Source organism: Lampetra planeri, chromosome 19, assembly GCF_965212315.1.
Source record: "Lampetra planeri chromosome 19, kcLamPlan1.2.h2, whole genome shotgun sequence".
Classification (NCBI taxonomy): Eukaryota; Metazoa; Chordata; class Hyperoartia; order Petromyzontiformes; family Petromyzontidae; genus Lampetra; species Lampetra planeri.
The window spans coordinates 4511653-4538635 of NC_136125.1; the positions used below are offsets into that span (position 1 = coordinate 4511653).

General features: G+C 46.6%; 1 protein-coding gene across 2 annotated transcripts in view; it reads right to left on the bottom strand.

The window, feature by feature from the left end:
* Positions 1 to 26983, bottom strand: part of LOC144723972 (uncharacterized) — a 79037-nt gene that overhangs the window by 38970 nt on the left and 13084 nt on the right. The window contains exons 4-6 of one of the 2 annotated variants that reach the window (XM_078602782.1): positions 25723 to 25953; positions 24165 to 24245; positions 3863 to 4062 (exon numbers count right to left, since the gene is read on the bottom strand). In XM_078602782.1, the coding sequence (XP_078458908.1) occupies positions 3863 to 4062; positions 24165 to 24245; positions 25723 to 25953 (512 nt within the window). The remainder of the gene's footprint in view (positions 1 to 3862; positions 4063 to 24164; positions 24246 to 25722; positions 25954 to 26983) is intronic. The other variant, XM_078602783.1, reaches the window with a different exon arrangement.

The following is a 26983-nucleotide window of genomic DNA, read 5'->3' on the forward strand; positions in this document are numbered from 1 at the left end:
ATTACGTGCGTGGTTCCACACACCCGGCTCAACCTTCCTGTAAGTGTTTCATCTGCAGAATGTGTTGCATGCTTTCATCGATACATCTCTTAAGCGCCGTACGTAGCGGACCGTGCTAATTGTACGTGCAGGGGAAAATGGGGCAACAAGCTCAACGCAAAAAGCAGTTCTAAAAAAATTAGTTTTCAAGCTCGATTTGAAAGTGCATAGCTCCAGTGGCTTCCACATATCGGAAGGAGCCGCCGTTCCAGACGGCCGCAAAAAGGCATCTAAAAGCACGCGATGCAATGGCCGTCTTTGTTCGACGGTTAGTCAAAAGCCACTGCTGCGAGAAACACCGAGTTCGCGTGATGGTTGGTTCATGGAAAGGCGAAGGTGCAGCCCCGCAATTCCCATGCTCACGCCACCGCTGGCAGAAGGGCCTTCTACTAGTGTGCCCTAGCGAACCTCCCTCAATGGGTATTTGGGAACACTTCAACATTTTGGACAAGGTAGGAGTGGACCCACACTCCACCCCGTGACATGCCAATGGACTCCCCCATCGTGCAATCCACGTATATACCTCGCTAGGTGGACATAAGCAGGCGAGCCGGGGGGGAGGGGGTGTAAGGAACACGCTCATTATTTAAACGCTGGCAAGATATTAACTGCCTTGTCCATTGTACAGGAGGTCGTGGGCTAGATCCTGATCCCTGTATATTTGGAGTTTGCATGTTCTCACTTCTGGTGGTGGCGTAGATTTTTCTCCGGGTACTCCGGTTTTTCCCTCCACACTTTTACAAACGTACGTTTAGAGTATTTGGCTGCTATAAATGTCCACATTTTAAGCCACTTCGTTGAGCTATCGTTTGTGGCCAGGGCGCTTCTGAAAAAGAGCTCAGTGGGGGCCTTACCTGATAAAATAAGAGTTTATTTTAACCGAACCGGCGGCCTCTTGATTACAAATCCAGTGGTGCCAACCCTGTTGCACCACGGCAGCGTCCCATCAAACAATATTAACGACGCGACGATAATATTTGTCTCGCAAAACACAGCGGCGTGGGGTGGCGTAGTTTCACGGCTCCGCTTGAGCCCTCTTGGCACCGGCACGTCCGTCGCCGCGTGTGGAAGCAGACGCAGCATAAAGTGTGTTCTCGTGCGTGGAGACTTCCACCCCCCTGGCCCCCACTCGGACCTTTTAAAATCTTCCACGCAGCCTTATCACAACTCCTGTTGTGTCTCGATCCAAGAGGGCAGCGCGCACGTGCACATTTTTCAGGAGCGACAACCCGACGTTGAATTTTGCCAAGTGGAAACGTTGGGACGCAATGAAAATGATAATGGGGGGGGGGGGGGTACACGCAATCCGGATGAAATGCAAAGCCAAAAGACAGTGCCCTGCTGCGCTGGAGCCAACACCAATATTTGCCTTCATAAGTCTGAGAGCGGGGGACAAGGAAAAACGAGAAAAATCTGGAACAAGTTCAACACGAATCCCCGAGGAGCGTTCAGAATGATGCTGCTGCTGCACTGTATAAATCAGCGGGACAAACCTCTTCTCATCTGCACACCTGACTCTACTCGGGCTTGCCACCTTTTCTCACAGATCAAACCCAGACAGAGTTTTCAGGTCAGCCTAGGTCGGCAACCTGCAGCTTGCCGGAGCCGCATGCGTCTCTTTGTGGACTGGCTCGTGACGTTATTCATTAAGGACGACCGTCTCGTAGTCACGTGCAACGCGGCTCTTGAATGGCTCTGTTATTTTGGTTGCCAACCCCTGGCCTTGGTCTTTCAAAAATATGCAGTTCACTGTATTTTAGTTCAACACGAGCCACCAGAACTCGAGACAAAAGAAATGCCCGTCACCTGGACAGACACCACTGCCTGGCTTGTCCGAGTCAAACCCCCAGATTCCCACAAACTCCTTTGGAAGTGACCCACAAAGGTCAGACCACTTGGTTGCCCACAGATTAGGGGGTAGTGGAACCCGTTCGCGGGTGGACCAGTCGATGGGCCTGGGTGGTGCAGAATGCATCGCACGCGACTACAAAGGATGCACCACTTAGGAAAAGCCGTATTTTTGGCTGCTTACAAACAAGGTTTCTTCTTAACTATTCTCACGAAGAAATGTTTGACTTCAGCAAGTGGGACGTTGTTAAAAAAAAGTTGTAAAAAATGATTGCCTCTGGATATAAGATAATTAGAATAATAAACGTTATAGTGTACAATACCAATCCAAGCACACATTTATACTTTAAATCCCGCAATTACCATCATCATAAATACTGGCCGAAGAAAATTGCCCTTTCTTCAAAAAGGACAATGGGAACTTTAAAATTAGCTGATGTGGTGCCGTAGTTGATGACCACACTGCCACCTGCTGGCATCGAGGCCACACAGGTTCCCAAAGGCCCTCCTCATGCAGAAGAGTTTTGCGCAAGCAAAATTAGAATTCGTGGCTTTGAAGCAGCACCTGGCAGCAACCGTGAATTCAACAAAGGGGGAAGGGGGGGAGAGGAGGAGATGTTGGTTTGGCAGAGACAACGAGAGCAGCCCCGCTAATTATAGAGGAACCCGTGGCCAACGTGCGCTTGACCACTCATTCGGGAGCACCTCACTTGGAGCCGACCCCCCCCACTCCCTATTCATGCTGGTCTCATTTTTACTACCCTCATGATTACAAAAATCGCAGGCACTCCCCCTCTGTGCCAGTGCAATTAGGCACCACAGGGAGAAATTGATCCCAAAACTCGGTGCAAGATATGTTTTTAGCCAGTTGGACTGGTTGTTGTCTGGCATGGTGATTGACATTTCATTTGCCTGGATCTTTCTCCAGTAGAGCGGCTCAAATTCTCATTTGATCACATGGCACGGACGGCTCCATCCAGTCCTTGAAGACTAAACTAAACTATTTTTTTTATTTTATCATGCAAGGACCACCGAGCTATTTAGCGCTTTTTTTAGAGGCTACCTGGCCACAAATAATAACCCAAATGGCTTATCACGTGGAAAATGCTGCCAAATACTCTTAAACGCACGTTTCTAAATGTGGAGTGAACAACCGGAGGACCCACAGAAAAATCCACGGGATCACGGGGAGAGAGACACGCAAACTCGGAATATACAGCAGGCGTCAGGGTGGGGATGGAACACACGACCTCCTGTACACCAGGCGAGGTAGTTAACATCGCCACCGTCGCACCTCGGAACATGTGGTGAGAACCAGGCGACAGTCTACATTATAGACTGCCAGTACATTCAAACGTAAGAACCAGGCTACAGTCTACATTAGTGGTTTTTGTTTTTTTATATTTTTATTTTATTTGCATTATTTTCTATTTTTTTATTCACTTTATTTTTTTATCTACGTGACTTTACCGAAAGAACCAAAGAATATGTGGTGAGCATCCATGAAAGTTGGCACAGCACACAAGGAGCTGGGTAACCAGCACCAATCCCCGGCCACCTTCGTCTCCCCAGCGCTGACCATTACTCCCCGCACTGGGTACGCATTTAAGGCAGAGTCAACCTAGAGGAGGCCAAGGACTGGATCGCATAGTCACCACCGATGTTGGGCATGAGCAGGAATCAAACTTCCGCATTTAAGGCAGAGTCAACCTAGAGGCACTACAGCCGCCATCGGCCATTAAGTGGCGGCGGACATCACCATAGTGCTTGATCCAAGTTCGGTGCACTTCGAGGCCACGTGAAGTGTGGAAAGCTCGCTGCTGGCAGGAGGTCACGGGCAGACCCAGGCGCCATGGGTTGACTGTCCGAGATGACTGGCAAGATCACCAGCTGTGCCCAGCTTTCTGCATTTTACCCACTCGGCGCAACGCGCAACGCGCACACGGCGCCCACCCACGCCCGTGTCCGTGCATACCTTGGCGGCGAGGTGCTGCAGCGCGGTGGCGAGGGCGGCGAGGGCGGTGACCCTCTCGGCGTCGAGCCGCTGTGCGCACCGCAGGCGCCGCGCCAGCTCGTCGCGCGTGGCACGCAGCTCCCCCAGCAGCTCGTCGGGGCCCCGTGACAGCAGCAGGTCGGGCTGGCTCAGGCAGCCCGATAGTGCCGGCCGGCCCGCACCTGCAACCGGACAGCCAAGACGGTTTTAAATTTCGATTTAAAGCTTTCGTGATTGCAGGGATTCATCTTCTTGGTTCTTTCGGTAAAGTCACGTAGAAGGGAAATTATAAAATAGACCTGGTCTTCACCCGAGGACGGCTGCTTGCGTTGTGGCCGAAACGTCGTGAGAATTATTTTATTATTTTATTACTTCCCTTCTACGTGACTTTACCGAAAGAACCAAGAAGAAGACGTTTTTATTTATGAATTATTATTACGGGGGGACTCGTCTACTTACAAACGAGTTGGTTACCAGGAGGTCCTGTTGTTTCCAAACACCCCCCCCCGCCCCCTCGGCTATATAATCCCTTGTTACAGCCACTTCTTTGGCATACTTCAGCGATTGTTTTCACTTTCGTGGTTCCCCACTTGATGAAGGGCGCTTGTGTTGCTCCCGAAACGTCGTGATTTAATTTAGTTGTTTTCATTTTAATTTATTTTGTTTTTTACCTACGTGACTTCACCGAAAAAAAAAAGTACGATTCCAAACATGTTGTACGGCATGTACACTAAACACGGGGAATGGCTTTAAAAGTTGTATAATCTTCTGTGGATGCGCACGTGCCACTGTGGTTCTTCATGGTTCTGGAGATGGAGATTCCACCACCCCCATCGATTGTGCGGCGGTTGAACTTACGACTCTCGGTTCAAACGGGCCACTGGACATTTTGGACAGGTTTGTTCGAATCTCAGAAAGTTAGTAAGTCGAATGGTCGTGGAGAAGTCGTAATTAGTTTTATATACATTCGTTTTTTATGGAGAGACCCATCTCGTAGCAAATGTAAACGCGCGATGAAGCGACTCTCATCACGTCTCGAAGCTAAACGTTTGAAGGGGTGGCAGGGGGACGCCCCCCCAGTGAGTGGTCCCCTGTGCGACACAAGGTGACAGCACTTGGACCGTCAAGTGGGCATTAGTCTGCCAACACGGGGGCGAGGGGATTGCCACGCGTAACCCCCAGAGTCAAATTGATCAGCTCGAAGAAACGCAAAGTCACCTCGGAGGTTGCCGCGACAATCACGCTCCAGGATGCGATAAGATTGATCGATAATCGGCTCCTCATACTCTTGCAATTGTACTTGTTTTGCGATTCTTCCGGTATACGTGAACGATAACTCCCCTCCACGTAAAGACTGCGGTTGAATTCTAACAAAATTGTATTAAGTCTCTTTGTAGGATTATCCCTTTGATGTACCACAAATCGATACTTATTTTATCGGCCCTAGGCAAAATGGGGCGAGTTGCCCCCCCTCCACTTCTGACCTCGCAACATTTTAACAGTAACGAGTCGACTCAAAACGTCCTCTTCCCCTAGCGCTCACGCGCCCCCCCCCCCTACCCCCACCCCTCTCTCTCTCTCCCCCCTCTCACCGATATAACCTCTTGCCACGGCAGCTCTCCCGCCGACGTCAGCATTTTCTTGCCGTGGTTGTCCCATCTGATGAAGTTCGATTGTGTTGCGATCGAAACGTCGTGTTTCATTTTATTTCTAGCCACGTGACTTTACCACAATAACCAAAGAGATTTGGCTTGGTTCCCATCGCCGTATGCAAGCCCGAAAGCAGCAGTGGAAATGACATCTCATCCTTAAACCTGCGCTATCCTCCCCTCTTGTGGTGAACTCTTACACTGCAGTTTTTAACCAATGCTACTGGGTTGCCGGATGCTAATGACAAAAACATTTGAGTTGCAATCAGCACTAACCATGATCAAGCAATACCTCAAGCTTGGTGATTGGTTTTAAATTTTACTTTCATTCAGTTTATTATTTTAAGGAGCACCATGGTGGCGTGATCTCCCTCGCGCGGTATGAAGGTGGCCGTGGGCTCGATTCTGTACCGCCTCCGTTCCATCAAATGTCCCACCCAAGTTTCGGCGAAGTGGTCGCAACAGAATGAATATATCTGTACGGAGATCGAGTGGTACTACCACGTGCTGGATCATGAATAGGGTTTGCAGTTTCCTCCTCTATGCCACTTGTTCCATAATGCCACCGTCCAAAACATACCAATGCCGAGCCCTCAAAAAGTCTCGGCTTGGCGAGGTTTGTCTGGTTAATCAATTTGCATTGGCGTTAATTGCTACAGGCATATGCCATTATACTGCCATTTAGACATTGGACAATACATATCATCGTTCTTTTATAATAGCAGCTTGTATTGAGCCTTTCATAGAACCTCAAGGCGCCAAGTAATTTCACATCTCTTGCTACAGTGGCGAGATGTTAACTACCTCGCCTGGCTTGCAGGTGGCTGTGGATTAGATCCAGACCTGAACGCCTGTATTTATGGAGTTTGCATGTTCGCCCCGTGGTCGCGTGGATTTTTTTCTCTGGGTCCTCCGGTTTTTCCCCTTCACATTTATAAATCAACATCACGCGTTAAGGAGTATTTTGGCTGCAATAAATTCGCACGCAATAAGCCACTTTGTTGAGCAAATATTTGTGGCCAGGTCGCTTCTTAAAACAGCTCAGTGAGTCTTACCGGGTGAATAAAATATTTTATTTTCTACCTACGCGACTCTACCAAAAGAACCAAAGAGTATGGATCCCTGCAGTCACGAAAATTGCAAATCTAGTTTAGTTTTCGTTTATTTACTTTTAGCGATTTTGCTTACCTTTCCTATATTTTACACTCCGATGTTGTTGTAACTTTCTGACCCGCCCCCACTGGACATCTGTGAAAACGTTACATCGCTTATCGGATTTATCCAGGATCGATTCATTTGTCAGTCCTGTAACGTAACAATCCATCTAGCCCTTGCACACAAGATGCCATCGCTCAATACTCCATAGTGGATGACCTGTTACCTCCTCCAATTGTTACTCCATCGCTAGTCTTGGCCACCAGTCATCAAGCCTCATGAGCGCTGCGTACTTCCACTTATTTTTACGAGCAGTCAATAATACGATGTCTAACCCGTGTATATTCTCCAATGCATGCTTTCCTGTCTTGCAATGCAGACCATATCCTAACAGCTCCTTTGGAACCTAGCAAAGTCAAATCTGATTCCCAATGTGATTTGTCAAAAAACAAATGCCACTGGGAAGTACATTAACATTCAAGCCACAAAGGTTACACAATGAATAACATTTTTCGATCAAGCCGAAACGCACAACGAACTTGTGCCTGTACCCAATTAATGTATTACACGAGAGCCTTTATTTTCTGGCTGTACGTAGCAATCCATTGCCAATCATTTAAGCTGCCGATTAGGCAAGACACTTCTAAACCCTGCACCCATCACTTACTGAACAGCAGGTGAGTCATGTTAAAACCTATGCCAAGAGCACGTGAACGTCTCAGCTAACGAGATGTTGCTAGTTTAACACGAAGGCTTTCGCGACTAATATCATCCATAGAGGTTGTTTGGGTTACATCGCGTAACTATATAGTGTAGTTAAAACCCGCCACCACTTGACACAGCCAACTAGTAAGGGTTGTCACGTAGAACAGAACATGCCAATTCGTCACTAGTACACAGCAGAGATGTTGCCAGCATGAATGATAACAGGGCAGCTTTGTTTAGCAGTGCAAATATAAACTAAACAACCGTACTTGCCAATTACATTCAAAATTAGAATAGGTTCACGTAAAAAAATGCATGAAAAGTCTTTCACCACCATAAAGTTCAGTATACAACGTATAGATCCTGCTCACGTTTCAACATCACTGGGCGAGGACATTCAGGAGTAACTATGGGATGGTGGCCAATTGTACAGTTTTAAATGTTATTGGCTAGATAATAGTAATTGCGCATATAAACCATGCAGAGAACACAACCTGCCCATCAAAAGCCTACTTTCTGTACCGTCTCCTGCAGGACACCATTCCATTACTTCATGATGAAATTCAATAGATTTCCAAGCCGTTAAATCCAAATGTTTGTGTTGCTCAAAAGCAGCAGATCCAGTGCTAATACATACACACGGTGCAAAGCCTTTTAAGCCATTTCTCACAAAGACAACCTACTGAGAGAGAGCCCAATTCCTAGACTCCCCTCGTATTATACTCAATTGCACGTTTAAATCGGGTTGAATGCATCAGAGGGATGGGTAAAAAAGCGATTTAAGTCTGTACGACTCGTCATCATCATTAACTCCAACACCGTGATTATTACGCTACCCCCTCTATTCATAATTATAGTTATCAATAGCATCACCGCGCTTATTTCATTAAACGATTAGCGCGTCCAGGTGGGGCAACGCCCAGCTAAAATTATTGTATTTATATTTTGACTGCAAATTGTGTCATAACATTGTGGGCGGGGGGGGACTCACGCTAATGAACAAACGCAAGCGAATATGAAACGCACGCTTTTTAAAATTGGTTGCTGCAAGTTCAAAGTTTTGGACTTTGGTAATACTGAAACCAAAGTCCATGGTACACAAGTTAAAATAGCGTTCATTCAAGTGTGCTAATAAATACGACATCCAATCCTAGTTTTTGCCGCCATATAGATACTGTAGCATTATCGAAGACAAAATGCCTTGGGGACTTCAAATTTTCCAATGGTCATACTTTATAACACAAAACAGGTCTCGCTCAAAACACGAAAGGAACAGGGCCCATTCTCTGCCGATGATAGCCTTGAGCCAAAAATGAACGGAATCTGCATCAACTCAGGCAGGATTTTAAACTCGCTCCCATCTCCCAAGGGAATCCTTTCACTATGCGCCAGAATCACCATTGTGACTGGGGGGAAACTGTGCCTGAGAAACTCTCTATCGTGTTCATGGAGAAAAAGTCACATTTCTAGCGTACCAAGCACGAACGGGAACATCGGTCAACATGTAAATTGAGTCCATCTATGTCTGCAGTTAAAATTTGAAGACAACGATGACGTACGCACGAGTGTATATTCAACATTTCTCACCATATGTAGCCAACCGTGCAAATCGGAGGTGCGGGGAAAGCACGTTGGCAGATGTAAGGTTTTTTTTGGTTCAATGGTACCACACGCAAAAAACGACCTTGCATTGCCAACGTCATAACCTCCGTGCGATTGTAAAGCTAAAACCGAAACGTGTTGCACTCACGACGCATGGCAGAGCGCGGTGGAGCAGCAGTCGCTGCACGCACAGCAAGCCAGGGTACAGAACTCGGAACGCTCGCGACGCAGCCGATAGAGAAATGAGTCAACCCCCCAGGAATTGCAAAACAAAGTGCCTTGCAACACTGCCCCACGACGGCCCATGGCGACACTCAATCCCTCCATCGCCGTTACAGCCGGGCCCATACCAGCACCACACCAGTTGGGTGTTTGCTTCGGAGAGCCACTTCACACGCGACACAGGAATGAATCTGCTCGTTTGCATGTAAACACGCACACACGCACTTGGAAGCCGAGCAAGGTCAAGCCTGGATAGTGCTTGGATCAGCGACCACCATGCATAAAATAGATTACAATCATCGGGCTGCGGGGTAGGCAGTGCGCTAAAATACTGTTGTATGGTACTTCTATGATCCCCACCGTCACCATGCTGGTTGGTGAAGTATGAACAATTCACGCACATGATCTGCGCAGTATGGAGAGGGCCCACATTCAGCAGCGGATTGGCAAAGGGGGCTGTAACGTGTGCATATAATTACACTTATGGCTTCATGCGGGTATCAGAGGTTTAAATTGCTTAGCTTAAATTGTAAGGTTGCGAGTTCCAATCGTGGTTCAGCTCATCCCATCTGTTCTCCATTGGTCAATAAAACCAGCAACCACGTGGTGGGAAGCCGACAACGGAAGTCATGAAGAGTGACCCCCCCTCGCCCCACCATAAGTGCGTGGAATTTTCACGACTTGGCTCGAGATCAACCACCGAGCGGAGACGCACCGAGCGGAGACACACCGAGTGCGCGCATTTGAGCAACGAGTCGCTGACTTGACCCTCGATAAAAACAACTCGACACAAACGGGGTCGCGTCCCCAAATTACTTTCGAGCGAGCCGAGATGCATTTCCAAAACGAGCGCAAGGCTGCGGCGTTCATCTCCTTTGCCGACCGGAAAAAAAAAAACGCGGCTGCAATTAAAAGTCGGGCCAAACGGAACCACGATCCAGGTTTGTTTTGGGGTGAGTGTTCAGGCCACCGTAGCAGTTTTATGCCAAAATTATTATCAAAAACTAACCTCCACCCCCCAGTCATTAGCCATCCAGAACATGACAGCTTCACTTAAATATACACACCTTATATGGTTCAATACGTTTTTACCTGGCGAAATAAAATCAACTTAAACTACCTCCTATTAGTACGGTTGCCTGCATACGGTGCGAAAGAAGTTCAACATACACACATACAAGTATCGGCCATTCATAGCTACGTGCGGCATCGCGCTGCCTTGCTGCACCACAGCTCAAGGATACGGGGAGCGCTCTTGGCGGAAACATTCTATGGCAGTGCTTTGCCATCATTTTCTACCCAAAAAAAACTTGAACTTTTTATACAAAAAATTTGCAATCAACTGCCATTGTATCTCTCGCACACCACAATCACGGCCACGACATTTACTTGGCACGAATGCTCAGCGCTGACAAGAGGATCCAGACGCTAAAGCCGTGTGGGTTGGTTTGTTTTTGGACGATGACAGACACCTCAATGCACCATGAAAAGTTCCGAGGAGGGAGGGGGGGACAAGCCGGGCAAGCGATAACCGAAGCGAGCTCGCGTCGCCGCAAAATAACACGCGAAATAAAACCGAAATGTAAACCTCGTGTTTAACCTGCACGAGGTATAACGCCACGTGTTTTGCATGATGCGATTACAGCGGTGTTTGCGTTTTCCATCGATGCTTTTATTCAATAAGAGTACGTTACTGTGCGCGCCATTACACACTAGCCCAGTTCAACTCCCCATCGTCAAGCCGCCTCCCCCAAAATAATGGAGCCCACAAATTAGGTGATATTTTGCAAATAATAATAAAAAACGACGATTAAAACAATGTATGTAGACGGTTATCCATAATGGAATGTTGCTACCCACTTTCAGAATATATCGAAATTCGTAATTAGGCTTGCGAATTAAATTCACAAAGCCCATCATCTATTGAGTCTAATTAATGAAAAAGAAATAAGTTTATCCACAGACTGAAAACGTGCATATACGCTGAACAGCCTTTAAAAAATTAACCCGTAAAAACAAAGTTTCTCACTATAAATCCTTTATATGCGTGTTCAATGGGCCACAACCCAGCCCACATTGGTCTTTGAAACGGGCGGCTAGAGTCCTCTCGTCCTCTGGCTTGAGATGGCTGCCACCTATGGGTCAGATGATTGCCTGCCACCATTAAGCAATTGGTAATTAAATATTATAATTTTTTTCCTAAAAAGCGTAAAATTTTGGAAAAAAATTCACGAAAATAAATTGTCACGCACAACGAGTCTGTGTGCAAAATGTCAGCTCGATTGGATCACGGGAAGTGGGTTAAAAGACGACCGAAAGATTTGCACGGTCGTAAGCGCGCAAGCAAGTGAACTTAATATAAAGGAATTAAAAATGAGCTTAACATGCAAGGGGGGTCGGCAAGCACAATAAGGAGGCATTCTTTTTGAATCATGTAAAAAAAAGACCGATATTTAAAGAGCCTCAATCCACGTGAAGACGTGAAGACGGCGGGTGCTTCATACAGAACGTCACGAAGCAGTCGTCAGGACGAGCTGCATGCGGCTCCGAACCTGCAGGTTGACGAAACCCCCCGCGCGTCGTATTACACCAAGTCGTCATTTCACTTGTTTAAGGCTTCGGAATTTTCCGTCGAAGGCAATTTAGTGATCAGGCGCGGCATCACGATTGATAGAGCAAGGTGGACGTACACACACCATGCGCGCACACTGAACATTTTACTGCCCACTAAAATGATGCGTTCCCCCCCCCCCGTGTTTAAGGACACTTTGCAAGTTGAAATTGTTATTTTTAATTATTATTGTTGAGGAACTCGCCAATAGAAAAGGCAGTGTGTACCGAAATTACATTGGCAATCCAGCATCAGCAAACTTCATGCACAAAAACAAAGGCAACACTTGGCATGACACTCACAGCCATTCAATGGTGAATCACTTCAGTGTGATCCGTATTGACCTCAGGGTTAGCTACCTGATGAAACTCAAAGCCGTTTGAAAAAGACGTGGTCTCGTTGATGTTACATCGTTGCGCACGTTTAACTTACTTCACCCGGTACGTCGTCGACCATGCTAAATCCGAGGCGCAACATTCGCCCATAAAAAATCTGAAGCCACCAAGTGAGCAATTCTAAAAATCGGTCAGAATTTGACGAATCCACCGGCCACGTACAAACAACATCTGCGTGGACGTGACAAGGTCGGGTGGTGGAGGGCCAACGACAACAATTACGCGGCCCTATCACAAAAACTAAATGCGGATCACTGCATTGGAGACGCAAAAGACCTGCGTCTTTGTAAGTTCGAGCGAGCGAAGTTTGGCAACAGGGAAGGGATGAGGGTTGACAAATCCAATAGTTGCCCATCCAGAAAGGGCAACATTTTTCTTCACCTCGAGTGCCACATGTAAGTGTTTCTGTTTACGCGGCCCTGTTATGGTTTCTGAGCAAAGCCAGACAACATAAACGTTGTTTCTTAGGCACATTAAATTGTTCAGGTTTCTACCGGCCGACATCTGGCTGCGCCCAAACAGCCACCGCACAAAAGGGGCTACTTCACACAAAGATCCCATCGCAAATATTTCGTATACATCCGCACGGCCGTCATTCACACGTCAGGTGTGTCAAAGGGAATTTGAGCGACTGGGTAGATTAGCTGCACAGAAGAATTGCAGGCTTAGAAAAAAGGCTGGACCCACAAGTTCAAGTTAAGGGATATCCTGGATTTTCAAAGGTCTGCATTGCTGCGCATTGCCTCGTGTGTACAAAGTATTTATTATTGTTCAACTGGGATTACAGTAAACCCTGGAGCTTACGTGTTCCACCAATATAATTTGGGAGGGACCGGCAAATAAAAAATGCATTCCGAGACGATTAGGAATCAATGGCAGGCGATATGACTCAACAAGAATGGGCTTTAATTAAAGCGATCCTGCACTCCAGCCCATGACTGGACAACACTGGGGGGCAACTTCGCATCGACTTTCCACACATCAACGATTCTCTTCGAGACCGCGGGGTGATTCTGCTTGCTGGGGTCGCTCTGAAGGTCCTGGGCCAGGGTCGTGGTTGGATGCCAGTACCATAACCTTGGGCAGCAGTGGGGCATTAAGCAAAAAGAGGTTAATGCTCAGCTTTTTTCCCCAACCTTAAGTCTGACAACAAACCACGACCCTGCACATGAAGACACTGCACCATCATGGGACGTTCTTTGCCAGTACCAAAATATGAGAATAGGTTTTCCCCTTCCTTTCCTGGCAACAAAACAGGTGTTAAGATGTTAAAACACCAAACTGAAACCCTTTTACAAGGAATCATGTCTGCATTAACCACAATACTTGTGGTCAGAATGCAAAGAAAAAACTGAGACAAGGCTCGAAAGAAAGCCGTCTCTGGTGTGGACCAATCAGTTTCAAAGAATGCATATATCAGAGTAAGTTTTTTGTTTGCATTCTGACCACAAGTATTGTGGTTAACGCAGAAATTATTCCTTATAAAAGGTTTCAGTTTGGTGTTTTAACATCTTAACACCTGTTTTGTTGCCAGAAAAAAAGGGGAAAACCTATTCTCATACGGCATAGCGAACTGAAGACGACTCAAGTCCAAGTTTTGCTTATACGTGGGCTGGACATATGCCATTAAAAGAAAATTCCACATTACCACGATGGAATCCAGTCTCCCCATAGAATAAACATCGGTGACAAAATGGCACCGATTGTATCAATCTCAGGTGGCGTCGGACGAGCCAAACAAAGCACAGGATTTGAACACGGTAATTATCCACCATCAAATCTGTAAATCACTACATGTTGATCCGTTCCTCTTTAGTAGACCATGCCAGAACATAAATCAAGCGTTTAATCCGCGTACGAAGCAAGTGGCATAGCCTACAATTATGTCACGAGTGGCGCCAAGTGGCACCGACACAGATTCTCATGGCAAGGTTGACGAGCGGGCTGGAGGGGTAGCAAGGTGAATATCCACAAATGTTGGCAGGGGAAGGATCCGAAGCTGCCACGGTTTGAGGTTGGCCACTGCGGTCGCACCGCGAGCTACCCCTCATTGCCCACCTGGTGCGAGGAGCCCCCCCCCCCCCCCCCGCATCAGCCGTGCCGTGCGGGGCCACGATCCGTCAAGCTCAAACGTCTCCCAGCTCAAGGCGGCGCAGCAGCGTTCATCTCTATTGGTGGGCCCCACGTCAGTGGCACAATTCCACATTTCTATGGTGGGAAGCCATTGTCTCCGGATGTTGACCACTGCCCACTTGCAGTGCTACGCAGGTGTTCAAGATTGAATTTCTCCTTAGGCGAGAGACCACACACTGACGAAGCCTCCAGCCACAGACACTGCGGTTGGCCTTGATTTATGAGCAGAGATGGTTTGCCTGACAGGTGGTTAAATCTCTCAACAGGTTTTTACTCATCTTGGGTGAACGCTGGGTGACCAAGTCTTCAACCCCACACGGCTCCTTCAACAATGATCCACGTTACACTTACGCATGAACACACACTATACATTACCTAAGTTTCCTTCACAAATTATTTTGAGTGGCGTGGTAGCGCAGAGTTTTCTTGATCAAACAAGCATTAGGGGTTGTGCAGATCGCCACTGGTAGGCCTCGGCAAGTTGTTGAACATTCCATATTCCCATGACAGAGCCCAGTCAGGGTGTTGGATCATTTCCATCGTTTACTTCCCACAATTGGGTACCTATTTAATCGAGTCTGGAAGAATAAGTGTAAACAATGACAAATTGTCAATACATACTTGACTTATCATGGGACCTTTTTTGCCAATATCAAAGTATGAAAAATAAGAAAATGTTTTACCCTTTATGGCTATGAAAATATGTTCAGATGTTAAAATACCAAATACCTTTTGAAAGTCATCAAGTCTGCACTAATCACACGTACCTGTGGTGAACATGCAAACAAACACCCTCTGTTAATATAAGCATCGTCTTTAAAACCGATTGGCCTCTATCAGAGAGACAAACTTCTTTATGGCCTCGTCTCAAGTGTCAGATCAGAGAACGCCAAAACGCGAACAGTACAAAGACAATACACATATGAAAACATTATATAGCTTGGGTTGAGCAGCGATATCATGGGACCTTTGTGCCAGTATCAAAGTATGAAAAATAAGACGCGGGTTAACCCTTTACTTTACCTTCGTTATACAATTATAGGGTTGCAATTTTTTTTATTCTCAAGATTAAATTCAGCCTCGCACAATCCTCCAAATTTAATTAAACGAGTACTTCAAGTGGGAAATAAACAATGGCAATCCAATAAAAAAATTAAACTGCGCCCTGTCAAGAGAATTTTGAATACTCAGCATTGGCTAAGAACCAACAATGGATATTTACACAGCCCGAATATACTTGTTTGAACACAAACACGCTTAGACTCATATTCTTAGGTTTTTTCGGTAAAGTCACGTAGGTAAAAACATTAAAATTAATAAAAGTAAAATTAATTTGAATGTTTTTACCTACGTGACTTTATCGAAAAAACCTAAGAATATGAATCCTTGCAGTCACGAAAGCTTCAAATCTACGCTTAGACTCAACCATACACAACTGAACTGTATACACAGGGACATTAGTACGCGAAATATTATTCCTCGTAAATTAAAATCGCATTCTCAAAACTTCACTCATAAGTGTGCAATATCGTTAAAAACGGCATAGCAGCACTGGTTGCTAAACGACTTACCGATATCGATGTAGATATTGTAGCCATTCATGATCGTGGGGGGGTGGGGGAGGTGATATCCAACAGCTCGGCAACAGGTCGACCGCTCGCGTCAAAGCCGCATGACACTAAATGTTTGAAAACAGCAGCGGTTGATGTTGGGATGGGTTAGGTGCGGCGGGGGAGAGGCAGTGATGATGGGGCACGGGTGGGGACGCTAGGAGCGGGGGTGGTGGCGGTAATCCGCCAGGGCCCACCGCGTGTGCTCGTTCAATTACAGCTTGGAATCTGCCCCAAAGGCAAGAGGAGGGCTTCGCGATCACAACACAGCCCCGTGGGCCACGAGGCACCTTGGCAAACGAGATCAAGTTGCCCGGCTGCGACATCTTTCCGGGTTCCAAAGAGCCGGCGGGCGTCATAAATAAATGTTGATGCACAACTGGCTCGTGAATTACAAAAGTAAAACCAAAATTCCAAGCTCAATTTTCAAGGTTTCTGGCATCCAATGTTAGTGGCAAGGTGCTCATAGGGATGATGCTCACTAGATGCTTAGGAGTCGGTGACGGCAATTCCACATTTATATGGCAAGGGTCATAATTGTCGTCCTTACCACCGCACCTTCGATGAGCACAGTTGGCTACATACGGTGTGAAAGAAGTTCATTCATATAATGGCCATCCTCTAAAATAACTCACTGCAGATATTCCATAAAATAACCGTTTCATTGACCCTTGAAAAATAACTGATTTGAACTCGTCATCTCCAAGTGCTCCAATTATAATATTACGTAGCTTATTTTATTATTCTTAAAGCTTTCATGACTGCAGGAATTCATATTCTTTGGGTCTTTCGGTAAAGTCATGTAGATGGATTTAAAAAATGGGACAAAGTCTCATCTGATCGAGTCACCTCACATTTCTCAAGAGATGCCGCGACACCACGGTAATACCGATCTCCTTCACACCGACATCTGCTCCTGTCGCATCTTCTCATGCTCCTCGTCAGCTGCTACAACGTCAGGTAAATGCACTTTGGTGGCTCCCCCCCCCCCCTTGTCCTCCTGCAGACCAGGCGAGGTGGTTAACATCGCCACCGTGGCACGAGATGCTTAATTACTTAGCGCCTGAAAATGTCATGAAAGACGCAAAATAAACTGAATTTTTTTTGCATACAAAGAATCCGGATGTTTATCACTTGTTCAGTGACGTCTACATGGTGGTATGATGGGCATATGCCTGTAGTAATTAACACTCTTGCTAATTATTTAACCGGAGAAACGTCACCGAGCATAGACTTTTGCATTGGTATGTTCCATTATGCAGCGAATGTTAGGCACACATGTATATGTTTCACCACGCACATGCGGGAGTAACACAAGCTCTGTACAGATGGATTCAAGAATATATTACTTCACTGATCTGACCACTTCGCACAAAACTTGGAGACATCGTTGATGGGAGAGAGGCTGTACAGACAGTAGGTTTCTAAGCTAGCCAGTGCAGAGAATAATTTTATCCCCTCCTACGGAAAAGTCCGGAGAAAAGCCATGAATAGAACTTCCACACGACAAAACACCACGAGAAACATGAATTGTGCAGTACATTGAAAGATACTTTGAGATTTTCCCCAACTTAAATAAAAGATAATTGTCCACACTCCAATGGAATGCACTGCCAAAAAAGTATGCACTGCACCCGGGTTCAATTCCAGGTAATAACGAACATCAGTGGCAAGCGATACCCAAACCGGTCAAACAATTCAGGTATGTGGCATCCCCTGTTCCTGCCGTGGCAGGAACCTCTCATCCTTCCTTCCCAACAGACCAATGTGGTGAAGTATGGTCAGACAACCACCATGACACCTCCAGCAAGCAATGGATTGAGGCGACTGTTAATCATTATTATAGCACACGGACCCACAAGAGGATGTCCATACTCAGTGGTTCTTTCGGTAAAGTCACGTATGTAGAAATAAAATAAAAATTTAATTAAAGCACGAAGTTTCGAACGCAACACAAGCGCTCATCAGGTGAAAATGGGGCAAAACACACAGCGAGGGAACACAGAGGGACATCACACACAGAGCACACCGGGAATGGCAAACTGCACGGAGGCAAATACAACAAGAAGATGGGAGACGCAAACTCGGCAAACCTTAGAAACATAACGCGATGCAAACCAGTCGGCCACCACAGTTAGACACTAAACCTGGTTGACCACGTATTTCAAAAGATACGTGTCTGTTTACGAGTCCTTGTCCTCTGCTTACGTTGGTGTGTTCAGTCCAGAAGATGAACACAAAATATAGCAGTCTTTTGAAATACGTGGTCAACCAGGTTTAGTGTCTGTGTTGTTGGCCGACTGGGTTGCATCGCATTATGTTTCTAAGGTTTGCCGAGTTCGCGTCTCCCATCTTCTTGCTGTATTTGCCTCCGTGCAGTTTGCCGTTCTCTGTGTGCTCTGTGTGTGATGTCCCTCTGTGTTCCCTTTCTGTGGTTTAAGCCATTTTCACCCGAGGACGAGCGCTTGTGTTGCGTTCGAAACGTCGTGATTTACTTTAACTTGATTTCTACATACGTGACTTTACCGAGAGAACCAATGAGTATAGTAATTCTTGCAGTCACGAAAGCTACAATGCAGGAGGATTTCTCTTGCATACACAGACGGTAGCAAGAGGGCTCTCAATAGTGCTAAACTGATTTAGTGTTCTTTTAGAAACGGGTTCTGAATTCCCCCCCCCCCCCGAAGGATATGTAATCAGGTGCGACGTCGTGATTGATCGCAGGTGGATGTACACATGCACACCCCCTGAACATTTTACCGCCCTCCTAAAGGATGCGTTCCCCCCCTGCTTTACGTAAACAAAAACGTGACCAAGTAAACCAGTTGCAAATTTCAGAACGGCAATCTTGCTTGGCAACTTGTAGAGAGTAATAGTAAAATTCGTTTTAAATCCACTGCTGGATGAAGGCCTCCCTATACACCCTGTCAGTCACATAATAGGGGTTTACCCTCCGGAGAAACACCTTTTGCACAGAATCATGTCTTCATTAACCACATACTTGTGTTGAACATGCAAACAAAACGCATGCACTGCTAGTATATGCATTGTGTTTCAAACTGATTGGTCCACACCAGCGACAGCTTTCTTTAGAGCCTTGTCTCAAACAGTGTTAGACCAGAGGACGCCAAAAGGCGAACAGCACAAAGACAATGCCACCATCAGGACACCGAGAGCTCGGGGTGAGCAGCTGCTCAGTGCAGGTTGCTGAAAAGGAGGGGCGAAAATGGCCCAGCTTGGATATCACTCGCCAGCGATGTTAGCCGTGGCCAAGACTCGAACTCGAGTACGCCAAAACTACTGCAACCACCACCCCCCTACCCGTGTAAATATCTGTGCACAAAACATCACGCACGTCACTATTTGCCCACTAACACGTAGGATGTGGTCTCGTATGAACGGCTGTAGAGGCTTCACGCGTGCGGTTCGGAGTGGTGACGTTGACAGGAATGTAACACGGCGCCATTGGCACCAATGGGATAATTAGGCCCGTCTGCTCAGCGTCGTGTGTCAGGTTTGAGACTAAACCTCCTGCCCATGGACACCACCGCACGCGGCGCAAATCTGAATGTTACAAGCGTACTTGCAGCCACTTCACTGGTGAACCAGCAGAGTAAACTACTCAACTAAAGCTGTTTTTATTTTTATTTTACCAGGTAAGGCCCACTGAAGCTATATAGGTATCTTTCAGACACAACCTGGGCACAAAGGATAGCTCAACGAAGAGGCTTATCACGTGGACATTTACAGCAACCATATTACTCTAAACTCATGGTGCTAAATGTGGGAAGAAAAAAAAACGGAGGACTCGGAGAAAACTCCACGCGGCCACCAGGGAGAACACGAAAACTCCAAATATACCGGCGTCAGGGACGGGATCGACCCACGACCTCCTGCCCGATGATGCCGGATGTAATTACCAGCAAAACGTCGTACTCAAAAATTGTAAATGTTGTGGATTCTCTTCACACCGGTGGGCTAAAGTAGTGAACCATTTATCTTTTCTCAACGTGACACTTTTTTGCTGGTTGGCCGTGTCGGGTGGTGGAGGGTTACGACACATTTATAAATAACACGATCTAACCCAAAAACGTTGATTATTATGAATTATTATGAAGGCGAGGCAGTTAACATCTCGCCACCCTGGCACCCAGTGCGCGTCGCTGGGTGGGAATGTTCGGTTCAGGATCGATGTCAAGGTGCTGCCTGTGACAAGGTGACGCTCCACGTCACCCTGGGTCCCTTGTAACTAAACGAATTGTTGGCCGCATCGGTCCCTTGTTCAGCCTCTTAGATTACAGCATGCAGCCTTGCTCAAGGTTGCCCAACGGTGGCAGATTATTTCGCCTGCAGAGTAGTATTCCCTATAGTATGGAATTAACTGGCACCATCACACCAAGGGAGGGCCTTCCTCTGTTGCGGTTTTAAAGTTTGAGAATATATTTTTACTGTAGGGCGTTCACTCGGATATTTTTTCCCACCCTCGCTTGAACTGCTGCTTTTTAGAGATAATTTATACCCACTGCTTGGTATATTTTTTCATGCCACCATTTGCAATCTATTACATTTATTACAATTTTCTACAAAGCGCTTTCGAGTCGATGCTTTCGTGAAGTAAAGGCACTCGGACATTGATTAACTCTGTTGTTGTTGTTGTTTAAGTGCAACTCACAAAAGCATGCGAGTTCACATCCCGGCTTGGCGTGGACTCTGTTCATCTCTCCCGGTTACATAATATGATCACTTAAACGTGGGACGTCTACATCAGTTGTCACGTGAAGAGTTAAGCCCCGAACGTCGGAATGTTGAATTTTCACAACTTGCCGAGGACAGCCAACAGAAATGAGCACTGCCCTCGTTATTTGACGGTAGGGAGACGCGCACTACATTTTTATACAACTTGGGTTTTTTTTTTAAATGTCAACATTAACAAGCGACACTCCCAAGCGAAGCATGCGAGACGAGCCTTGCTTGCCCGGCCACAATTCTCAAGTGCCGCAGGCGAGCGCAGTAGGAGGCTGTATCCTCAAGCAGTCGAGAAAACAAAAACACCACTGCAGAAACCGCTTAGGAAGAGAGTCTGCAACACTATACACACTTGCACTCTTGCTAACAGCGAGGAGCTCTGCCATCGGCCACAAGCATGTGCATCACACCACATTGAGAACGCAGTGTTCCCTCATTCGAGAGGGATACGTTCCAGAGATGCTCATGAATAGCAAATGTCACAGAGTGATATTGGGCTACAAAAACTTATCTTTTTTAATTACCTTAAACACATAAATAAGCTATCAAATCGATAAACATTACCATAAACTAAATTTATTATAATAAACTAAGTAACTTAAAAAAATTAAGTGTAAAATAATAAATTTTGATTTAAAGCTTTCGTGACTGCAGGGATTCATATTCTTGGTTCTTTCGGTAAAGTCACGTAGAAGGGAGACGTCGTGAGAATTTTTATTGTTTGACGTTTATATTATTTTATTATTTCCCTTCTACGTGACTTTACCGAAAGAACCAAGAATATGTAGAATAAGAGTTCAGAAATGAACTTGCCTTAACTGATGATGCTGGCTTTGGCATCATCATCATCATCACTTTATCTCATCGTTTAATCTCCCTTTCTCGCACCACATTCCCTCTCGCCACTTTCTCTCCATGCAGTCGTGTAGCGTTCCAGATGCGATTCACGAACAGTCAAAATCGCGGATAGCAAGTTCGTGAATAAACGGAGGGAACACCGTATTAAAAAAAAAACTGATTTGGATGATCATTGTAATACATTAACAGCCCCTTAATTTTTTACACGTAATCAACATGGTTGTTAAGGGGGACTGCAGTGTGATTGGTAGCACTAAGCCAACAAGTCAGTCCCTCCATGCTCGAACATTGAGCAGTGCCCTCACTTTGGTTGCAGATCACGAGTCTAAAGTCGACGTTCCTAAGCCAGGAAACCAGTTAGCACAAAGGACAACCCCTGCTGGTGATTTTTCTTTTTACAAGGCGGTATGGACTTTATCAACCCTAGAGGACGGCTGATGGGCCGAGTTGACACTGCCGAGATATGAACTTAACATTTAAATCACGAGTCAAACGCCCTACAGTTTCAAACAAGCCACAGAAGTGCAATACGCAGCCTCTGTGCCTCTGCACAAACCATCAGCATTTCCTGTTTTTGCAAAAGCGGAGGCATTGCGCCTTTTACACATTGGTGTGCCGCTTGAAACTCGTGGTTTTTCGGCCCGTCCTAAAATTATGTTACGATGGGGTTTTTGCATTTTACAGATTTGGATTGTCCATTCACGGTGCCGATTATTATATTTAAAAAATCGTCTTTTTAAGGCAAATATAAAACCTAACCTTCTTAAAGCTAGTAAATATTTTACAATCAAGTAAACATAACTATTATGTCCTTGATTGTTCATAGCCGGCTCTGGATTGAAGTGCATCCCATGGAAGATGAACGTAGCTCTGGGACAGCGTTGTTTACTTTGTATTTAGCGACGCTTCACTGCTTGGTGTTGAGAACAGGGAGTTGCATTGGCACAGTCACCAACATTAATCTTGTAAAAGTCACATCACCTGGGGCATGTACGGGACCAACCCCAATGTAACCTTCAGCGACTCGCTATACCAGTAGAAAATATCTGAATGTATTTCACGCATCCAGGTTTAGTGCCGTCTTCAAAGCAAGGATAGTGAGAGCAGGAAAACACATTCCAGAGCACGCCCATGATAAAGACAATTCTAACTGTAAAGGTACGAGAGGCATTTTCACAGGACTGGTCTTGTATGTCGACAGACATTATTTCGCGCTGTAACGTCGCGGGGGAAGGACAACAAAACACGAGGTTGGTGGCCGATGGTCAAGCCCGGTGACCGAGTGACAGCCAAGGAATGGAACGTGGCCGAGCGGCCGCGCCCAGAGGAGATGTAGCGACTAAATGTCCTCGTTTGCAGGCGCCAAGTGGATTATTTACACGGCAGGTTCGCGAGAGATGGCGACACAATTGGGGCGGCCCTATAACCAACTGATGATGATCATGATATATACACACACACACACGTGTGTCCATTATCGTAGAGGGCCGCTTTGTGGGAAGAGTGGTTGCCGATGGCGATAACGGCCATCACCATGGAATGTGGAATTTTTTGGCACGACGTCTGGAGGCGAGCACCGTCATAATGAGCAAGGAAACTTGGAAATTCAAGTAATGTTTGAATACATTTTTAAACGCATACAATTCCGACGAAGTGTGAACGTCGATTTTCATGACTCCTCAAGCCGTGTGGTTACATTTGTTTGTCGTTTTTATGTAACGTGGAACAGAATAAAAAAGATTACATTTGACGTTTTAAAGAGTCTGAAGATGCAATGGAATGGAGTTTTATTACAATTACTTGAAAGTCAAAAAGTGGCCCTGCACAAATTAGCCCTGGGGCAATAGCAATGCTCATCTCCATTAACAGCTCAGCCAAGGAGGAATACATATTCCACATTCCCAGACAGGAGCCAGTCCATCCGTGCAATAACCACTGTAGACTTCAACACAAAAAGGGTACACGCATTTCATCAGCATCTTGAGACGTGACAGGTTGAAACGCTTTAAACTCAAGGCCATCTCGATTGAGTGCAAGCAGTGTCCACACGGCCAATGCTCGGGGCTCATTTCCTGCCGTGGCAATCGGGCTTTAGTCAGTGCCGCTTCCCAGGCTTTGGAAAGCGCTTTTCCGCCTTCGCTGATAAGGGGGTCGCGGTTCGAGCCATTTGAGTGTCATCAAAACTCGCACTTCTTTAAAACTGGCCTTCAGCAATTGGCACCGTTGGCTCGGTGTGTTACGGAAGAAGATCAACGGTGCATACAAACATTTACCCCCCTCGTTACGGTCAGTTTACCCCGGTTTGATGGAGGAAGCCACTGGAGCTATGCACTTTTAAATCTAGATTGAAAAATAATTTCTTTACAACGGCTTTGTGTTTAAGCTTGTTGTCATTACACCGCACCTCCGATGAGCACGGTTATCTGTTACGGTGCGAAAGAAGTTCAACATAATTCATGTCCTGGTTTCGATACATGGCGCATTGGGATATCCAGGGATGAATTGCATCTTTAGAGAAGGTAAATAATTGTTGTTGCTGCTGAAATGCCTTCCTCCTACACAGTAGAAAGCACCACTGGGAGGGTCACAACCACTTGCCTGTCACGGATGCGTAGCGACCCTCCGGAGTGTCGCCGTTCGAGATGGTGGCACTGGCAGACACCTGCGACGGAGGGCCACCTTCCAATAAAACGCAGGGGGGGTGGTGGTGATGATGGGTACCACCGCTTTTCATCGCGACAGCAGCGCTCACACTCAACGAAGGCCAAAGCAGGCCTAGGTGCGTTTAAAGCAATTGCGCTGCATTAGGGACAAGCGCGAGCATTGAATGACAATTACATTAGATTTGTGAATGCAAGTGCAATTAATTATGGATTTTAACAATCACTGGACATTAGACAATGTTCCTCTTGTTAAGGGCGGGACAGGAAGAGCTAATTAATTTAAATAATGCAGTTTCATTCACAGCCCATTTAATTGTATGTGAATATGCTCATTTGGCAAGCCTACATACTCTGCAACTGTTTTTACATTGAATTGACCCAATTCCTGTGGAAACAAAACTAATCGAGTCCACAAAGATATGCCTTCAATGTATTGGTACAAACTTGGAGCTATATTCCCGTAATCAAAAACAAATCCCGAACTTCTAGTTCACGATAAGCAAAGTGCTCATCGTCACCATGTTCCAAGGCAGTGGTGGAAACTCCACGTTCTCGTGACGTGACTAACATCACCACACGGACCAACTACCGACTACCAACAACATTCCACTCCCTCGTTCTCTCGTACCCAGGAGGTTACGATCACCAACTGACAACCAGAAGTCTTCTTCAGAATTAGTCGCAAATTCTAAGTACAGCTGGTCCCCACAGCTTTAACGACATTGCAATGCCTTCCTGGAACCTCTATCGTCAATAGGATCCTTGTAAAATCTAGAAACATTATATAAACGTAAATATGGATCAAAGTAAACCGGAGACCGCCTGGACATTACCAACACAGCCAATTACAGCAACTGCGTCACCTACAAAAGACAAAGCTCATCCATGTAACCTTAACAGGCTGTTGGGGCAAGTGCTGTTAGCGAGCACCTATGAAGGCCGCATGGCACACGTGGGTGGCCAACACCACGTCTGGCCGCCTTTGTCTCCCCAGTGGCGATGTTTACTACACCGCACGAGGGAATCATCTGAGGCAGAGTCGACTTGGGGGGGGGGGGGGGGGGAGGCCCAGAACCGGTTCAGATTCAAGTTCCATGTATTCGGTATAACCCTGTGAGCCATGCATGCGGCTCTTGAGTCGGGTGCAACCGCAACAAACAAAATATGAACAGAGAACATCTTAAAGCGACGACGCGCAACAGAAACATCCCGGATAAACCAGCAAATCTTCCAGAAAAAAAAACCACCGCATTACAACGCTGCGTGCAAAAAAAGATAATTAGTCACTGGTGTAGTCCATGAGCGGAAATCGAATTCGGACCGCCGGGTTGGGTAGTGCAGCACGCCACCCGAATCACACGCGCGCACACACACATACGCGCGCGCGCGCGCTCGTAAACACGTGCGCGCCCGCCCCTACACTCGGCTGTACTCGCGACACGAGCACCCCCTGCTGCCACCGCAGTCCCCTCCGCCCCCACACCTCTCCGTACGTTTAGCGCCACGATGCGCGGCGTGCCCACTGCGATCGCTGTCCGTGGACTGGGTGCTGGCGACGGATGCGGAGCCGGGGCTGGGGCTGCGCTTCCTCAAGGCGGGCAGGGCCAGAAGCTTTTGGCAGAGCTGGGCAGAGAAGTCGGTGGCTGTGGCGGCGGTGACGGCGGCCGAGGCCAAGGATGCCCTGGCGACAGCCTTGCCGGCGGCCGTGCTGGTCTGGGCATCACCTGCGTTGCGGTGGAAACGCAGCAGAAGCAGCGGCAGACGCTGAACGCGCAATTTGGCTTTCACGTCGATCTGGTGGCACGCACACACCTACGATTGGCACGGTGCACTACGTACGGTGCGAAAGAAATGGATTATAAGAAAAGGTTTCTCCCCATTTTTCTGGCAACAAAACAGGTGTTAAGATGTTAAAACAGCAAACTGAAACCTTTTTCAAGGAATCATGTCTGCATTAACCACAATGCTTGTGGTCAGAATGTAAAAACAACTGATAACATGTGCATTGTCTTTGCAGCCAATTGTTCCACACCAGATACAGCTTTCTTTAGAGCCTAGTCTCCAACGGTTTTAACAGAAATGTATTAAACACGTACGTCACTCCACGCGCCATGTTTCACCTGCGCGTAGAGTCCGCTAGTAGGGGGGAAGGGGGGGGGGCAATGTTGCCGTAGTTTTTCCCCGTTAAATAATTCAGCAATGCAAGATGCAGTCGAGTGTTTCAGCCAAATGTGTTTGTCAGCGAGGTTACTTCGCTGGTAAAATAAGATGCACCACGAGGCCCTTGAAATTGCAGGGCTAGGTCAGCAAGCAGATGGATGCATTTGACACTTGGCTTCACCCACCATTCATTCTCAAGAGTCCCTTAACTATTTCCATCTTACACCTTTACACCCCATGCGAAGGAGCAATCTGCAATACTCTGCATGTACTGCTGCTATGCAGTTGGATGAAGCCATTAGGATGGCCTGACAAACATTAGCACGACTACATGTTCAGTAACACAATTACAAGTTCAAAACATCATTCCTCTGGAGTCGATAAAAACATGTACTGCACCACTTTGTGCAAAGGAAAAATGTGGAATGTTTCCCATTGATTCTAGACCATCATGGAGCACCGCTGTACAATGGCGCACGGTGGCAGCGGTGGTCACAACAGGCGAGGATTCAGCAGAAAGGCCACGAGGTACACCCACACCGAGGGTTCCGCTAGTCGCGACTGCAACACTAGGCCACCTGTTTTGATGCAAAT